At 41.8% G+C, this 19037-nt stretch overlaps 1 protein-coding gene across 35 annotated transcripts in view; it reads left to right on the forward strand.

Moving 5' to 3' along the window:
- The window catches only part of FOXP1 (forkhead box P1), a 581289-nt gene that overhangs the window by 491007 nt on the left and 71245 nt on the right, over positions 1-19037 (forward strand). For all 35 annotated transcript variants that reach the window (XM_025984809.2, XM_025984867.2, XM_025984848.2 and 32 more), the window contains 2 exons: positions 4522-4675; positions 10056-10260. In XM_025984809.2, coding sequence (XP_025840594.1) covers positions 4522-4675; positions 10056-10260 — 359 coding nt within the window. The remainder of the gene's footprint in view (positions 1-4521; positions 4676-10055; positions 10261-19037) is intronic.

Genomic DNA, 19037 nt, shown 5'->3' on the forward strand with positions numbered 1-19037 from the left:
TTAGTTTGGAAGGAGCCTTGCTGGGTGACTGTCCCCATCCCCGCCTGTCACTCACGTGAGCGGGGATGGCAGGCAGCGCTCATTTTCCATGCTGGGAACGGCCCAACATTTTCCTTTTGCCGGCTCCTCCCTCAACATAAATTGGGTACTTTATCCATGCCTTGCCAAGTTTTCACCCCAGAGTCCCGTCTAGCAGCCTGGATGGAAACCCCTGCAGAGCAGGGGCAGTTTTGGGGTGAAGGGGAGGAGGTGCTTTAATGAAAATGCTGACACAACCCTTAAGTACAGTGGCGCGCTACCGGGTGCTGCTATAATAAAAAAAGGGAACAGATTAAAAAGTGTCTAAAATGTAAATCTAAAGGACTAACAGTAATTAAAATGGAAATGGCACAGGGAGGGAAGGCATGTAATTGTGAGATATCACTGTGCAGAAGGCTCTCAGCTTTGTTTTGCTGGCTGTTTTTCTAATTCAGTAGGGCTTACTCATCAGTGGCAGTTCAATGCGCGTTAATGACTCTGGGATTGCAGGCATCACTCTGGACAAAGAAATGATTATTGTGCGGTCAAAAGAAGTTCAAAGACAAGAAGGGAATTTCAGTTTTTTTCCTTAGAGATCCACATTCAAGAGCATATAAATTAAGCCAAATGTTAAAAACCACAGTCTGAAAGCTGACTTCAAAGTCACAACTCTCTAATTAATGAACTGCGAGCTTCAGTTTGGACAAGTTGTGGTTTGATGCGCCCATAAATCAACATGACAGGCCCGTTTCACAGCCTCAGACAGTGCTTGTCATTGAGTCACATCAGATGTAAACACAGCAGAAAAAAGAAGGGATATGAAGGAGGTGCAATTGATCAACAGAATTGGTAAAAACCCACTTTTGAAGCACATTATGCATGATCACAGGAAATGGTTACAGCCTCAAGAGGTTTCCCCTTCTGCTGTTGCTTTTTTGAATCAGATTTCTAACAGCCTTCAAAAGGGAGAATAAGAATTATGGAGTTTCTCCCCTGTGGCTCCCAGGCAATAACCCCCTGTTGTTATTTTGTGCTTCTTTCTTTTCAAAGGCATCAAAATTTAGTTTTTTAAAGATCTTTAACTCTATATTTGAAGACAAACAAAAAAGGGCTGCCACTGTCATTCTTATCAGTTACCAGGGATTGTGTTTTTTCTTTCTGTTGCCACTTCTTATTAACCTCTTATTTGGTCTGTTAGACAGAGTTTGGAATGCATGTCTGCACGCTGAGAGCACATGAAAGTTCAGATGAGCTCAGAGGGCAGATAAAGAAATGTGAAGGGGAAAGTTACATGGCAGAAGGAAGGATGAAAGTTAACTCTCCCAAATTGCTGCTGTCAGAAAGGGGGCATCTTGGCACACAAAGATGATGGTGGTGCCTGAGTTTGGGAAGGGAGCACTTTGTATCTGAACAAGAAGAGGGTGAGACATTATAGTAGCATTTTAGCACCTCCAGGACACGAGGTTTGCTGTGGTCGCATTTTGTCATCCACGTCCAAGGCTAAGGTGATGCAAGGTGTAGGTTGCTTTAACATCCTGAGGGGTAGGCAGACGAGCGGGCAGGTCTCCTTGGTGGATGCGACTGTATGTTCACTGCGCCGGTGGATTTGGCCGAGAGCTTTTGTAACAGTGATTAAGAGATCCTTGTTTTCCTGAGGTGTAAGGCGGGGGGGGGGGGGGGGGGGGGGGGGGGCTGGGGGGGGGCTGGGGGGGGTCAGCTCCTGAAATTATCATGCAGGTGGTGGTCCTTTTGTGCCACCATGAAGTAGAGTCACATGGTAGCAATTTCACAATGTGGACTGGTGGTTCTGATTTTAACAAGGTTTGAACTTGGATGATGACAGATGGAACAAGTGTATTAATGTGCTGAATCCCTAGTCATTAGTGGCTCATAATTTTGAATCATCAGCCCCCACCCCACCCCTCCAGCCACCACTGCCACCTTTTTCCCTCTTTAGATTACCCCTGCAGTGAGACACTTGATCCCTAGCCAGAACAATGTACCTTCACTCAACCTTTTTCCAGAGTTGCCTGGAGATGTTTCCTTGAGAAAGTTAGGCTCTCCATCCAGTTGGCCCTAAGACCTTCTTAGGAGGTAGAACTTCTGTAGCCCCATACAGCTATTGAAGTGACTGCTTGTTAATATTTGACAGAATGGGTGTGGAAAATTGAAGGCAGAATTCATTTTCAGTCAAGCTACCAAAAAAAAAAAAAAAAAAGATCCCATCCTGTGCGGGTGAGGTAGGCTAAGTTGATTGTTTTAAAAGGGCCGTTTGTCCAGGCAGTTATGACAGTTTATGTTAGGCAGCAGGGAGGAGCCGAAGAAAGGAAAACAGACCTTTGACTGCAGCTCTAGGGAGGGGATCTGAAATGCAAGGTTTATCAGGGCATTTTAGCATTTTAACACTGACTACTGACCTGTCCAGGGGACTGCTCGGAGACCTTTTTTGTATGCATTCAATTGTGAGAAGTAAACAAACGGGCTCGTATCCTGTGTTTGGTAACTGGGTGGGGAACACAGTTTGGCAACCAGTGTTGCTTTTAAATTCTTTCTTTGGACAATGGGCCTTGTATACTTTTATATCCTGGCTTTTCAAACGTGGACAGCTTTCATGAGCTTTTCCTAGGGATGGCCAGAGAGACAACAGAAAAGCCATCAGTCATTTTATATAAATACAAAATTTTTTAAACATTTCATTTACAGTAAGACAGGAAACACCCTCCCCAAACTCGGGCGCCCCCTCTCCATTCTTTTCTACTTCACGAAGAGCTGGTTCCCCCATCTTTCATTGTATCCATGTTTTTTCTTCTCTTCCTTCCTTCTGGTTTTTTTTAAGTGTCATGAATTAATATCTGTTGAAGAAATGAAAAAATCATTTTGACATGAATATAACTATCATTGGGTTTTACATTAATGTGATAACATGGGAAGGGGTGAAAACAATTGGATCATTTTATGCATGCTGTTCTTAAAATGAAAACACTGGCTTTTCATTTAAATTTATTTAAATTTTTGTTGTTAGTGGTATAGAATTTGTTTTTTGGAGTGAAACTCAATTAACTTTCTCAGTGGCATGGTAGTAAGTCTGAAATTGGTTGCTAATAGGAGAATGATGGTTTTTACTGTAAAATAAACTGCTCGGAGACCGAAAGGAAACCACCATTTTTCTCTTCCTTTGAACTTGGCATCAGAAGGTCTTGATACACATACCATTTTATGGATATATCAGATAAAGGTCATGTGTTAGGTTAAGTGAATGCAGTTGTTTGTAAAGTATAGTTATTAGAAGCTCTGAAAGGGTTGTATAGTCCCTTTTAGTTACAGAAGTCTTCCTGATATTTTGAGTGATACTCAGAATTGGGAAAATGGATCTTGTTTTTTTGTTTTTTGTTTTTTTTTTCCTTAAAGGGTCTTTTTTTTTTTTTTTTTCTTTTTTGGCTACAGTTTGGGAAGGGTTAATTTTCCTTTCATAATTGTTAGCCATAATGTGGCTAAGACCTCCACCTCGATTTGATTCCTAGCAGATTAAGGATATTAGATAATTTCCTTCTATTTATTGTACTACTGCACTGTATTATCTTTCTATCACTCAGATAATTACTGAGGAAATCTACATTAATTTTTTTTGGCTAGAGCGAGGCCTGCTAAACACAGGAATGATGTATTGATGTTTTACACAACAAAAGTTTTCCTCCTGTCATTGTCCAATCAACAAAAAGATATTTATCATACCGTAAAGCCCCTTCTTTTCAAGAACAAAGCGGGTGGGGAAGCAGGACAGGCCAGCGGACCTGGGGGTTTCTGAAACTAAAGCCAAGTTAAGGCATCTGAAGCTTAAAGTGTCCTTCATATTAAACACTCACAGTCGAGTACGATGTTGTTTGCTAAATTATGAATGTGTGTAATTAAAATCTAGTGGCTGTTTCTATGAAAGATTTACAATGTTATTTCATCGTTTGTCATGGCTAATTAACAATATTAGATGAAGTTTTTCTTCTTCAAAGGTCTGATTTTTTCTCATTTATTTATGTCAGGAGTGATAAACAGAGTAGTTAAAAGCTCCCGGTGCAGGCAAGAGGAAGGCAGCTTATTCTTCTATACTCTCAGAGGTCCAGGGTTCAAATCCCTCCAGACCAGAATGGTGCATTCCTTCTCTGTAACATGAATAATTAAACATTTCAAAGTCTGAAAGTTCACATCTCAACTATAAACACTCAGGCCTTTCAAACTCTAGGAAAAGCTGACTTGATCAACGAGTTATTTTTTTCTGTGCCCCTGGCGGCCGAGAGGGAACATCCAGCCACCACCCTCCCCCACTCCCCACCCATTCTTTTCAGATGTGTGATGTCCTGTCCCTTTTGCACCAGCCCCAACACTGAGCCCTCCCTAGACCCCAGCAGCCATCGTTGATGTTTGACGATGACGGTGTGTTTTGAAACATCCGTACTCTGAGCCTTCCTCAGGACGTGGCCATCTCATTTTCCTCTCCCTGATTTCTTACAGCAGCAGCAGGTGGCTACCCAGCAGTTGGCTTTTCAGCAGCAGCTCCTCCAGATGCAGCAGCTACAGCAGCAGCACCTCTTATCTCTACAGCGCCAAGGCCTTCTTACAATTCAGCCAGGGCAGCCTGCCCTTCCCCTCCAGCCCCTTGCTCAAGGTAAGCACCCATTACACAGCAGGTGGGCACCACTCTGCGGAGACGTTGGGTCAGAGGTGGCGGGCTGTCGGGTGGTCGACTCCAGCTCATCAGTAAGGACATGGTCCATCTAAAACCAGCATATACAGACTTCAGAGAAAAGATTGGTTGAGGTCCTAAGGATGGACCTTTGTAGAAGATGAAGGACTTGCTCGTTGATGCCAAAATGAAGACGAGGAGTGGTGTGATGCTGAGCAGTAGCAGAGGAATCCCACTGTTGCACATTCTTAGAGTAGGAGAAAGCAATGCTACTTTGATTTACAGAGCATTTTAATCCAATCAGGCACTGTCAGTTTGGAATCACAGATGAATTTTCCTGAAGGCTTGTTTAGCCTTGTTTAGCCACTGTAAGTTATATTTTCCGTCATTGTAATTCATTCTGTTTTAAAGCTTAGTGATGCTTTTTAAATGCCACTTCCTAAGTTCTAGGGATAAATTCAGGGTTTATTCTATATGTTAGGATTAATCTCTTTTGTTGGGTTTTCTTGTTTGCATTCATCTGTTGATTTTTTTAGCAAGTTCTGCACTCATCAGAACAGGTAGTATTTCTCCCTCTTGTTCTCCAAAAACTAGAGTTCCTTGCAAAGGAACAAGATATCACGGATTTAAAAATTTCTTTTGAAAGGCCATTGACTTGTTATTACAGTGGGTGTTGGACATCAGAAACAAATGAGGATTCTAGCCATTTTAGGACATCTTCATGGTTGAAACAACTCTTTGCCATGTGTGATGTGAACGCACATGAGATTATTCAGAACCAGAACACAGGGAAGTATGAAAGGAAAGCAGAAAGAGTCATGACATGTTTGGCAATACAGTCCCCCCCCCCCCGCCCCCATCCTATACACAGTTCACACATTTCAGTCACCTCCTCAAGGCGTCTGGTCTTGGCAGTTGTAGTAGTCTTGGATGTACACGTATGGGCCTTAAAGTCTGATAGGTAAGGTCTTTGGTGTCTTGGATTCAGTTGCCTTCTGAAGAGGGTTGAAAATGTGGCACCACCTTCACCCTTCATGGTGAGTAAGACATTCTCATCTGTTCAGCAACTTTTGGTGTCAAGTGGAACCAGTGAGGCATGTCTCCATTCGAATCTTCTCTCTTGAGTCAACCACACCCAACTTGTATCTCTTCCGGGGTTTTCTGTTTTTGTTTATGTTTCCAGTGTTCAAACTGGGGCTTTCTCCTCTAATGTCCCTCCTCCTCTTTTTGCCTTTACTGCTCAACCACTGGATCCATAATCAGCATCTCCGTGGCTGTCAAAATAGAAGATTTGGTAACAGAGCAGTACGAGGGGAGAAGAAAGGACACATCGGCTAATGTATTTTTTTGTGCTTGCAGAATGTCCTAACGTGCATTAATTACACCTTCAGGTTTATTGTTGGAAACATCGCAGGCTTTTCTGACACACCCACTGGACTCGGGCTTCAACCTCTCATCTTTTCCCACTGCTCCTATACTATTAAGTTTGCTCACTAAGGTTCATTGTTATAGTACATCAGTTAAGCTGTCCAAAAGAGGGCAATTGGGCAGTGACAAGACAAGCTCATGTGTAATGTGAAAGAAATGAATGTGGTGATGCATGAAGTGTAATCTCTGCAGTAACATATCAGAGACACCAGTAGGTAATTCACTAGTCATGGCATTGATTGATATGCTTAGCAATCTGCTATAACTATTAGCCCCTGCGACATTAAGAGGAAGCATATTTAACATCTAAGGGATGCCCTTAGGTGTGCCCAAGATACATAAATGTAAATATACAGTATTTCGGGAGTCAGGCTGTGGCAGTGGAGTGAGCTACCTGCGTCGATGCCATCTTTTGCAGAATCCAGAGGTTGGTTCTGTCTCTCCTATCCCCTCGCCCAAAGTGGCTTGAGAATTCAGTCGTGTTGGACTACAACACAATTTTTTTTTATCAGAGACATGATGGCTTAAAACTGATGTCATTATGAGGTTTAAATCAACTTTCTGCTTGCTTGAACATGGTCACCTGGGTATGGATGTACAAGGACAAAAAAAGGTTGATCAACTCTGTTTGTCTTTGAGCCAGTGATACCTGGGGTTGTAAAATTGAGTTCCATGAGCAGTAATCTGTCAACTGTCCCCACAACATACATTTTTTAAGCCAGTGTCTGCATTTTCTTTTATAATGAAGGGGTCGGTTGTCCTGGAAAAAGAAATGTAGCAAGGCACAGGGGTTATGTGTTACAAATGCCGGTAACGGCCACTTTGTGATATGGTCATCACGATTCTTTTACATACCTGCTCCGGGCCTTGGCGAAGTCACCTTAAACGTGTATAAATATGAAAGTATGAATAGATAGAAAGTAATATTGTGAGGCCTTCTTTTTTTCCCTTCCTGAAGGTTTTATGGTATGAAGTAGGAGGGACGTTTTTGTTGTTTGTAAGAGGATTGTAGGGCCTTCTCTGTTTTGCATAATTAGCACATACACTTTTCCCCCTGGTCTCTCGAAGCATCTGAGCCCCTGATATTCAGTAGCATTCTGACTTCTTAATTTTGAGGATACGAACTATAGCGATTACATGCTGGAGATCTATTCCTGTTAATGAATTTGTTTAAGCTGGTACTGTTATTCCTGTCTACCATATTGGAAGAAATGCGTGATGCTTTTTGGAAAGTTGATTATCGTATTTAGTCTGATGAGTGACTAGCCTGCCTCTTATCTGTCTTAATTCTATCACGAGATCATGGCTGTCAAATAATAGCATCCTCCGGTAGATAGTATGCCTCGAAGTAATAGTTTAACATCACTAACAAGGTGTAGCATTGATGGAGAGTGATTTGACTGCTCCCTGGAAGTCTGATGAGAATGTCCTCAAATGTAATTATCACAGTGAAATTTGACCCAAAAGTATGCCTGTTTGTCAGTGAGTTACTGTTTTATTTACTGTTTCCCCTTGTGAGTGATGAAACGGATTTGCCAGCCCACTGGAATAAAAGGAGAGCAGAGGAACACTAACTAATGTACTCCGTCGGTGTAACAAGTGCAGCAACACATTTGCCTTTGTCTTTATTTGCTGGATAAACAGCTTACAAATTTTAAAACCTCCAAAGTTAACGCTTTTCTTGGAGGGAAAGTGTTAACACAGTTGTTAGAAACAGTGTTCTTCCATTTTTTTTTTCACTTCCCATGCAGCTGACCCAGAAATCAATTAGTTTGAGTTGAAAAATAGGCAGCTTGTTCTTTTCATGTGTATTTACTCCCCAGAAAATAAAAATAGGTGTTGACTTGTGTGGCTTTATATCAATATGCTATCATCAACAGACAAGCCTATTCACTATTGTTTCAATTGAGTAAACAGTGGTCGGAGGGTCAGCCATATTCACAGGTAATTGTTGGTGTGCGGACATTGGTGGCAGGCCTGTTAGCTACAAACACATCCCACATGTCACTTCGGAAGGTGTTTGAAAATAATAGCTCAGATGCAGCAGGACCGGACACGGGATTGTAGAGTGACCTTTCCCTTTGTTTAATTTGCCTCTGAGGCTTAATTTCAGGGGACAAGTAATAATTGAATATGCCTAATAACTAAATGCTCATTTGGGACAAAATCCATCAAAATATAATTGGCATTTGATTTTTATGAAGGAAGAAGAAAACCGACTTGGCTGTCGAGGATGCGTTCTAAGAATATCTGACCACTTAATGCATCATTTGAAGCCTCCTTTTATAATATATATTAATTGCAAATACTTGAGCATTTGAACATTTTCGTGGAGAACCGTTAGGAGAGACCAACTGTTTTTGTTAACGCTCCTCTCAGAAAGGCGGGGAAGGTTATTGGTCTGCTGTGCAATAATTTACTCCTCTTTGATATGCAAACGATCCACGGTGAATATAAAAAAATCCTATCAGACTCATTTCACAGTTCTTAACCACTCGGATTCTCTGGAGTCCATCGCCTCATTAGACCAGTGCTCTCCAATGCTAGCATAATTAAAATCTTTAACAGTTTAGCAAAGTAAAGATGTTTGGCTGATCACGTTGAGATGATTATCTATCCATTGTATTCTAAATGACAAAAATAAATTAAATTTAGACCTTGGCATTTTTTATTATGTGTTTCAAATGAATATAATGCACACAGCCTTCTTTTTTAATTCAATAGCTTAGGTTTGGTAAGAAACACGCCTGTTTCGGGTGCTGCTATAGAGTCAGAAAATGGCAGGCTTTCTAGGATAGCTGTGTTACAGTTGATTGAAACAATGAACTGCAATCCAGACATCCACTTCTAATGTGGAATTGCCTTATGCCGTACAGGGTTGATGATTTCTTCTCGCTGTCCTTTTGAAGGAACGGCTGTTGTTGTTTATTGTTGTTAGCTACCATTTAGAATCTTCTTCTTCTGCACATGCATGCACCAGCAGATGCATTGAGGTAGGATCTGGAAAGGGTGGGCTGTAGAGGCATGCTTGCCTCTAAAATAAAGGTTATGAGGCCATAGTAGTGAGATTGACATACTGATTGTATCTCCTCTTGGGGAAAATACAGATTTGACCCTTCCTCCTTAAGATTCCTGTCCATTTTGACCCCCTTAAGAAACAAGAGAACTTGATTACTCCAAATTTATTTTACGTTTGCATTTTATTCTGCAATGGTTCATTAGCATTGATCTAAGAAATGACAGTAATAATAGTGTTACTTGTTAAAAAAAAAAAGTTACACAGTTTCTCAGTAGACACATCCATCAATTAAGCATGTGGTACTAGAAACCAAAATTAATGAGGAAGATAGGTGTGTTAATGAAATAATCATAGTATAATCAATTTGAATGTTAAAAGTTGAAAAGCATTTCAGGAAGACGATATGAATTCATAATTTATGTCTAAAAGTGATTAATAAAAACTATATTTAATAACAAAGCTATTTGTCATCATTTAAGACTTAAGCACAAAAATTATTCATTTTGTGGTTCGTGTTGTCATAATAGTATAGTTGAACAAATTTATTTCGAGCCCTTCTTTGTGACTAAAAATACAATAACATCTATCTACTCCTTTTCAAAAATCTAGAAACAACAGTTTAGATGAAGGCATACTGTCTTTGCAGAGTAACTGTTTTGAATCCTTTTTACGGAGGTCTTTTATGTGTGACAAGGGCACTCCAACTCGGCCGTTCAGTGGGAGGACATGGTTGTTACTACCGTATTTGCCTTAGTTGGGAGGGGGCAAAAAAAAATGCACACATCAAAAAACAAAAAAACAAAAAAAAAAGCCCGTAACACTAGGCTTTGTTTACTGACTCTTTGATTTAATTACTGTTTGAAGAGGACGGAATTAGCTGTTAATTGATTTAATTATCCAATTTGTTTGTTTCAGGCATGATTCCAACAGAACTGCAGCAGCTCTGGAAAGAAGTGACAAGTGCTCATTCGGCAGAAGAAAGCACAGGCAGCAATCACAGCAGTTTGGATCTGACCACAACATGTGTCTCCTCCTCTGCACCTTCCAAGACCTCCTTAATAATGAACCCACATGCCTCTACCAATGGACAGCTCTCAGTCCACACCCCCAAAAGGGAAAGGTAGGAATGAGCTGCTGAGATGTGTCTGAAGAGGTCTTGAGGGTGGGAGGGGTGGGTGGCCTTGCTCGGCCATATTTCAGCGATCCCCGATGGGATCCCTGGGACTTGAATGCACATCAGAGGACCTAAGAAGGTGTTCACTGTGGTTTGGGTGGGAAGTGTCTAATTATTCTCACCTTCCCAACATGGAATTAGCAGTTACACAGATCTGACCTAAGCCTGAGAAGCCAGGCAGAGTTAGTTTCTCGCTGGATGGGTTGGACGTCAGGGGTCCCAGGCTCAGTCTTTGTGCTCCATGCTCACTCCACGCGAGCTCAACACCTGGGCCCTACCTACCTTCTAAGGGAGTAGTAGAGTCTGGTATTGGCAATTTTGAATCACAGTTCAAGAAAGGATAGAACATAGCCTCTCCGTTCTGCCCTCCTAGAGGACAGGGAGCCCATCTTTTGCATAATTGCGCGACCTTTTTCGTGGTAAATGCTCAGTGAAGGTTGGAAGGAGCTGGAGATGGAAGGGGTCTGGGTATGTGCACCTAGGATGCACATCTGTACACAGATTGAAAAAATAGAGCCTTAACTCCCAAGGAGGGATGCGGTGCTGTCTCGCTTGCTGTATTCCTCTCTGGAAGTTAAGGCTTTCTATATTGTGATTGCCCTCAGCGTTGCTTGAACGTTAGCCGAAGCCGAGTCTGTTTGAAATATCCAGAATATATCCCGTTAGCAGACAGTTCTAAGAAAATGAAGCTGTTAATTCATGTTATTGGAGCTTCACACCCCAGAAGCATTAATACTACTGTTGAATGCTTTTCAGAAGTGGAGTACATATATATATGAATTATATATATATAATGCTCCTAAAATTAAAAGCTTTTATTTTCAATGTACTATTTTTAAATCGGTTTCCCATCTATTTCATATGCACAGCTTCCCCACACAGAAGAAAAGTAACTTTCAAAGTAATGTGTGATAGTAAATGTCACTTCCAGCAGGAAAAACAAATTCTATATTTTGTTTTTTAATAAAAATGACTCAAAGTTTTTTTAAATGATATTTTTCACTTGAGCAATTACAAATATAATTTCATACATTTCTTCAACTATTGAGCATTAAGAAGCCCACGGGTTTAATTAGATGTGTATCTTTCTACCAGCAACATTTTATCCATTTCAAGATCAGTAATCACAGAAAATGCTTTCTGAATATTTGTGGGTGTGTGTGTGTGTGTGTGTGTGTGTGTGTGTGACATTCAAGCAGGAAAAATGTGAGAGGTTCTGAGAGATGGGAGTAATAGATGCTTTATCTGAAACTTGCAACCATTTTAAGATCATTTTGGAACTTCTGTGACAGACATAGGTAAAGTAAAACATGTTTCAAATTTCCTGTTCAGAAGAACTCGAGGGGTAGAATGGTGGACAGTAAGAATCTATGTGGAGCCATTGGGCCAAATGTGAGGATAGCTTTGTACACCTGGAAGCCAATCTTTGCTCTTGCTTTACCACCTCTTACAGTGTCTTTGCAAGTAAAAAAGTAACACTGAACCTCGGAGAGCTTTAAAGAAAAGGTTCTAGGTTGTTGTCCTTTGCTGTACTTGGCTTTGGGTGTCTGAGGTTGATGCCATCCATTTACCATGGAGTGATCGAATTACATCTTGATCCATAGGCAGAACAGTCCATCCACTGAAAAATGCCGACTGATGCCCTTAAGATATTTGTTGCAATCTTATCGGCAGTGGTGGAGCCTGCACAGATTTCCTGTGACACAGAAAACTCTTCTTGTTTAGATGCAGTATGCTCGGTTTCATTCTAAAAGGTTCTATATCTGTAGTCAGGTGATAGATTAGCAATGAGGCAGGTGGGAGAAGAATAGCCCTTTTTATGTTTTCAGGTATATTTGAAAGTGAATGGATCTAATAGTCTCATTCCAGGGGAATAAGTTGGCTTGAATTTTTTTTTAATAATCCTCACTTGTCTGCAAACCAGTTAGGCTTAATCTTCACTATACTACCTGCTAAAAATTAGAATATGGATCAGAAAATAATTTGGGTTCTCCTGAGCTGTAATCTGGCTGTAAAAACAGGCTGAATTTTCCAGTTCTATATGCAAAGAAGAAACAACTAATGAAATTACATGCCACTCCTTAATATCCTGGCTCTCTCAGTTTATATTACAGGGTAGGTCCCTAGTTGGGGCTAAACTAAAAGAAAATTCTCGTTAGCCTATTTTAGCTGAATGTAGTGAACAAGACAAATGCGCACCCCCTAGGTTCAAGATAATTCAAAAGTTAGAAACTTACAGAATTGATCATTAAAAATTCAATTATTAGTTACCAGCTTTGTGTACATACAAGTACTGATAATGAGGCTTTACCTCGTTGTACCTTACGATTTATTTTTAAATCGTCAATGTGATATCCTCTTTAAGTAGTAGAAAATGGTTTAAAAGTAAGAGAGGAAAAAAAAAAGTAAGAGAGGAAAGCTATCACAATAAAAATGTTTTCACTTAGACACTGACTTGATGTCTGTCACAGGGGTCCCTTGGAGAAGTTTTGTCCCTTCTTCCCAGTGCATTTGTGAAATACGTAACTTTGCAGGCTCTCCATTGATTTCCACATAACATTCTCTCCCCGCCGCCCATTCTCCCAGAGCAGTATCTGAACAAGCAAGAGGCTCTGCCGCACTGAATAATCATCTAGCCCTTCAGACTCAGTCTTAGGTGACAGCTTAAGAATTCTTCCTAAAAGGATTCAGGAACGCTCCGTGCGAAACTGTGTTGGAAAAAGGCAGGATCCTAAGAGTTTTTGTTTTTTAAAGTGGTAGATGTCTCACAATCCCACCTAGGCTACATATTTCTGTGTCATTTGGAAACCTCCCTCCCCCCGACTCTTGCCCCCATGTATTTTGCGGGCTCCTGTGAGCAGCCGCTGTAGCAGCAGCTCTGGGGTTTGGTGAGCTGCAATCTGTTAAGGAGATAAATAATGTGCTTGGCACGACACTCCTACTCTCCTCTTTAATTTGTCTTACACAAGGAAAATTATAATTAAATCATTCAGGGTAAACCCTTGAGTGTAGAGAAGGGAAAAAACACACTTTGGTAAAGATTGCCAATAGAAACCCACTTCCCTGTTGCGCAGGGTAGAGACATTTATCAATATTCAGCACTATTACGAGAGGAGCGGCCCATGTGATTTGTGAGGCGGATGCCAACGCTCAAATCAAGGCTTGTTAAGATCCTGTCCCTGTGCAATCACGGCCATGCAGCATCATTAGAATTCAGTACTGGCGCCGTGCTTCGTGCTTTGATTTTCTTCCGGCAATTTAATAATGTTTATTGTGCTGATTATATATAAATTCATTGGTGCAATAAACATACCTCGGTTGCCAGAGCCTGCGAGGAGCGTGGTGGAGGTGAAGTTCAGCAGAAGCTAAAGGGAGCTAACGAGGAAGCAGGCGTGTGTTCTCGTCCCTCACTGCCGTTTCATTCCCGAGGACCCAGGGAGCCGCGACATCCTAGACAAACAGATAAAGCTTAGACCTGGGACACCTGTGAACGTGAAGCTGTCATCTTGTTCCCTTTAACTTGCCCGACTGTCTTGCTTTAGGAAATTCCAAGTTTTGGTGTGGGTAAACAAAATCAACGGAATGCAAATGAAACATTTATTAAAATGCTAAATTTAGTAAAGCCCTTTGAGCTTCTTGGATCAAAGCAGCTATGTAAATACAAATAGCAATTACTACTTAAGTAATTGCCTGAATTAAAATTCTAAATATCACATTATATTATGGTGCACTTGGGAAAGGGGAGGGAGTTCACACTTCCTCGGTTCTTTCTCCACGCCAAGCACTGGCTAAACCCTTGTTTTTGGAATGATGTCTCATTTTATCCTCACTGAGAAGCGGTAGGGATTATTATACCCATTTTACAGACAAGGAAATTGACTCATAGAGACTAAGTAACTGACCTAGGGTCACAGAACTGGTTAGTGGCGTAGCCAAGATCCAAATGCAAGCCTGTCTCGTAACTTTGTAAAACAGCACTTAAAGTTTTCATTTAGCCTACCAATGAATATTCAATTACGATAAATTGAAATCAGTGTTCCTAAAATGACTTTTAATCCAGCAAAATGCTTACTGACTCTACCTACTCTCTGCACCGCAGCACATTTTATTTATTTATTTTTAAAGATTTTATGTTGTTCAAGAGAGAGGAAGCATGAGTCGGGCAGGAGGAGCAGGGAGAGAGGGAGAAGCAGACTCCCCCCCTTGAGCAGAGAGCCCCACCTGGGGCTCAATCCTAGGACCCTGGGACCAGGATCTGAGCCGAGGGCAGATGCTTAATCAACTGAGCCACCCTGGCACCCCCATCAGCACATTTTAAAGGAAAATACAAGGTTTCCTCTTTTAACGTGGATACTGGTATCTACTGGGCTGTCCAGGAAGGAAGGCGGTGGGTAGCATCGACAAAATATACGTCACTTATAGTCTGAAACAGCACATAAAGAACAAAAATGAAGCCCATGGTGGCTTTGCACGCAGGCAGCTGCCAGCCAGCGTCGCTCTCTCTGCAAGTCTCCCTCCTTCCTTTCTCGCCTCCTAGATCTTGTGCTTCCGCATTGAACACGTCCTCCGGTCTTTATCCCATTTTCCCTGTCCTCTGTGGTCCAGATGAGAGATACTCCTCTTCTCTGAGTCTGCCCAGCTTTTTGCTTTTCAGTTCAGCCGCCACGAGTAGATGTTTGCTAACTTGAGCGTGTCTCAGATTCAAAGCTCTTCTAAATGCGTATTTCAAGACTTCCTTACACATCTAGTGGAAAAGGTTTCTTTGGGTCGGTTGTGCAGCCTCTTCTTCCCTCGAGGCTGTCCTGTTGTTCCTGCGATTCACGTGGCCCCTGCCCTGTGAGATCTAACCTGCCCTCTGTCCACTCACAGTGTTTCTTCCTGCCTTCTGCTAGTTTGTTGACACAGCCCCATGTATGCCAGTTGCTTGCGTTTTCCACACTCTGCAGTGGGCAGCTGCCTGCAAATAACTCCTGACGGTTTTTGCTTGGCTAGTGCGCTTTCAGACATTTTCACTTGATACACAGTCTCTGGTTTTGATTTGTGGCCTCTTGACATATTGCCATGCATTTGACTACATAACAATAACATTTGTGTTTCCCGCCCCATTATTTTCAAAAGTTGAGGAACTCTAAAATGTGGACATGGCTGGCGTTGAATTTTTTTTCATTCTTTTTCTTTTTTTTGAACAAAATTCTGTGCTGACAGATAAATATTGGTGCTCTTGGTTGACTTGCTAAAATTCTAGAAGCTTGCTTTCAGAACTCTTCCACTTATACATGCTTTTAACTGTTGCATGTTTTCATATTCCTATTTTGGGCGTCTTGAGCCAGAAACGTATGCAGTAAGCTCTAGGTCATATTACTCTGAACGGCTCTTCTTTATTTCAACTCCTTTTGTTTTGTTTTTGAAAATCATACGATTTCTTCTGTATTTCCCTTTATTTGAAGCACTTGAACAAATGAGCCACCCCAAATCGTTATTTCCCATTAGAGTATTCTGGAGAACCTGCAGTCAAATCGTTCCAAATTGTCTTCAAAATTATTACTGCTGCTTCCCGCCTGCCTGTATGTGCTGAGGCAATTGATCTGTAACACCGGTCAGCAAATTACAACCTACCAGCCAAATCTGGCCCACTGCTCATTTTGTAAATAAAGTTTTATTGGAACACAGCAATGATCATTCATTTATACATTGTCTGTTGCTGCTTTCATGCTACAATGGTTGGCTTAAGCAGTTGCAGCAGAAACCATATGGCCCACAATGACTAAATAATTTACTATCTGGCCATTTATAGAAAATAATTTGCCATCTCCTTATTTTAGCTATAAGAGCAATGTTTCTCAGATTTCCTCATGATAGTCTCACAGGCATTTGTTAAAATATACAGCTTCCTAGGCCTCTCTCATGAAGATTTGGATTATACTGATAGGGGATGAGGGTGATGGAATTCGTACTTGTCACATATTGCTTATATTCTTGCTACTCAGCGGCTGCAGGCCAGCAGCTTTGGCATTACTTGGTTTGGTAGGGGCTTCTTAGAAATTCAGGGTCTCTGGTCCCACCCCAGACCTGCTGAATTTGGGTCTTCATTTTAACCAGATCCCCAGGGCTGTCTCAAGTTTCGAAGCAGTGCTAGTGGTATGTTCAGCTCACCTGGGTTTTGGCACTCTTGGAAAGGGCATGCTTAATTTGATTAAACATCCCAGGATGTATTCAGCCCACTAAGCTAGTGGCTTGCCATTCTTTTGTGATCCTAAAAAGTAGAAGTAGTACTGCTAGAAGGACTCAGTACCTGGCATATGATGGTGATGATAATGTTGCTAACCTTTATTGAACTATTACTTTGTAACGGACATGAGTACAAAGGATTGGACATAAGCCTTGATACTGGCTTTCCCATTTAAATCCTAACAGTAACCCAGCGGGGTACTGTCCTCTTGATACGGATGGTATTTGGGGGGCCCGGAACAATTATATAATTTGCACAAGCCACACAGCTAGTTAGGACCAGGCAGGGACTGGAACCAGAGTCTCCCTGACCCTCAAGTCTTTGTAATGACTGTCATAGTCTGGTGGTTCCCAAAGGGGGCTGTTCTTCAGAACCATCATGACTTTGCCCAAAATACTGGATTGTAGTCACCAGGGAGTAAAGCTCAGAGATCAGGATGAGGCCATAGCTTTCAAGAATGAGGGCCTGGGGCCAGACCTGTCTGTTTAGCCATAGTTTGAGAGAAGCTCCAGAGGTTCACAGTTGGCAGTGCTCCTACCCTGCCTCATCTTTTCACAAGGGGGCAAATCAGGTGCCTGGCAGTGAAGAACGTAAAGAACAGGCTGGGCATGGCCTGTCAGGTGTTGGAAGGGACCTGAAAAGAAGTAGACATAGCCAGTTGCAGAGGCCTGAAATGCAGGTGCTTCTGAGCTCCAAAGCAGACTCTTGGCAGCGACACCTGTCCCTTGTCTATCTGTATAGGGCAAAAACATTTCTGCTGATATCAGAAAGAAACAAAATGTCTAGTTAACATTTCGTACCACAGACATGCTGCTGGGTATTTTGTGACCATCATGCCTGGAAGAGCTGCAGTCCGTTTGTCTCATTATTTAAAACCACTTGCTTCTCGGTCTTAGAAGCAAGGGAGAAAAGCTTTCTCAGGGCATGTGGCAAGGTACAGTCTCATGTCCTGTCATTCACACATAAGGTAGGGCGAAGGAGAAACATCTTTAAAATATTGGCATGCCATGAGGGATAGGTTTATGGATTTTCTTGACTGTTCGCTCTGTATGGTGATTAAAAGAAAAAAAACCTCAGCCATTATTCTCAAACAGCTGTTGTATCTTACCTCAATAAAGTGCCTTTTACCATAACACACCATCATTAGACTCTATAAATCTTTTTCTATTTATGTGTTTAAATGATATGTGCTTTCCAATAAAATGGTTATCATTGGTCTAGAGAGTTGTATTCCTTTTATAAGTTTCTCCTAAGTTGAGTTGGTTTCAATTTTTTTCAATATGAATCTTGACCATGGGCTCTTTCACATCCAATGTGCCCAGTTTCCCCTGCAAAATAATATTCGGGCCCCCGCTTTCTCTCATCATGTAGGATAGACATTCTTTTCTGATGAGTGGCTGCTGTTAATAGGGTTTTTTTCACCAGATCTCTTGTTGGCACCCCACCATTTTACAGGGTCTGCGCCCCTTCCTTCCAAGTACATTAGCTTTCTTAACATTTATCCCACACTGAGGGTGTGAAGGAAAAACATTTTGGCAGCAGGACAGTGAAGACCCATTTGGGGGGAACTCTGACAGCATTGTCCATAGTGCTGGCTTTTACCCTTCCCCTGCAAAAGTGTCTTGCTGAAGTGTACAGTTTACGACTTGGATTAATGAACAGAAACATTTCCTTTGGTGGGCATTGGATCCATCCAAGAGTGGAAAGAGAAGCCCTGAATCTCCAGAAGGCCACAGGGTTTGGGAAAGTCCTGGTGTTCTTCTACTCTTATTGTATGTATTTTTTTATTTTTTAAGATTTTAAAATTCGTGAGAGACACACAGAGAGAGGGGCAGAGACATAGGCAGAGGGAGAAGCAGGCTCCCTGCAGGGAGCCTGATATAGGACTCAATCCCTGTACCCCAAGATCATGACCTGAGCTCAAGGCAGCCACTGAGCCACCCAGACACCCCTTCTACTCTCCTTTAAATGACAAGTATGAGTCTCCTGATTTTAAGCCAGGGATGGGGCCACATGCAGGCAGCCTAGATGGAAGTCCCATTCTTTTTCGAAATTTCCCCAGCTTGCCTGTGTGGCGCTGGTGTCACCCTGTAGCCTGGCTCTGCAGCTCTCTCTGACTGGAGCCACCACTCTGCTGCCTGGCTCGCCTGGGTAATGCAAATGAGTGTGTTACATATGTACAGCAGTCCCAAGCTGCTTTATTCCACCCCCCTTTGTAATCAGTCAAGGCCTAAGTATATTATAAAGTATATTCTCCTCATTAAAACAATAGTGGAAGCTCACAAAGGGAAATTGTTAATATGTGTTCCAGCTTGTCATTTCTGCCTGTGTGAATAAAGAAGATAACCGTTCCTTTGGGAAACTATTTCGGGAATTGAGCAACAGATACGCTAGCCAGAGAATTCTCTTAACTATAATTTTCCTTTTTGTTTGTACTCAAAAATAACATCCTGATGGGCTCTTTGGTGCCTCTGCATATCCAGAGCACAATTGC

Source organism: Vulpes vulpes, chromosome 9 (genome assembly GCF_048418805.1).
Source record: "Vulpes vulpes isolate BD-2025 chromosome 9, VulVul3, whole genome shotgun sequence".
In the NCBI taxonomy this organism is placed as follows: Eukaryota; Metazoa; Chordata; class Mammalia; order Carnivora; family Canidae; genus Vulpes; species Vulpes vulpes.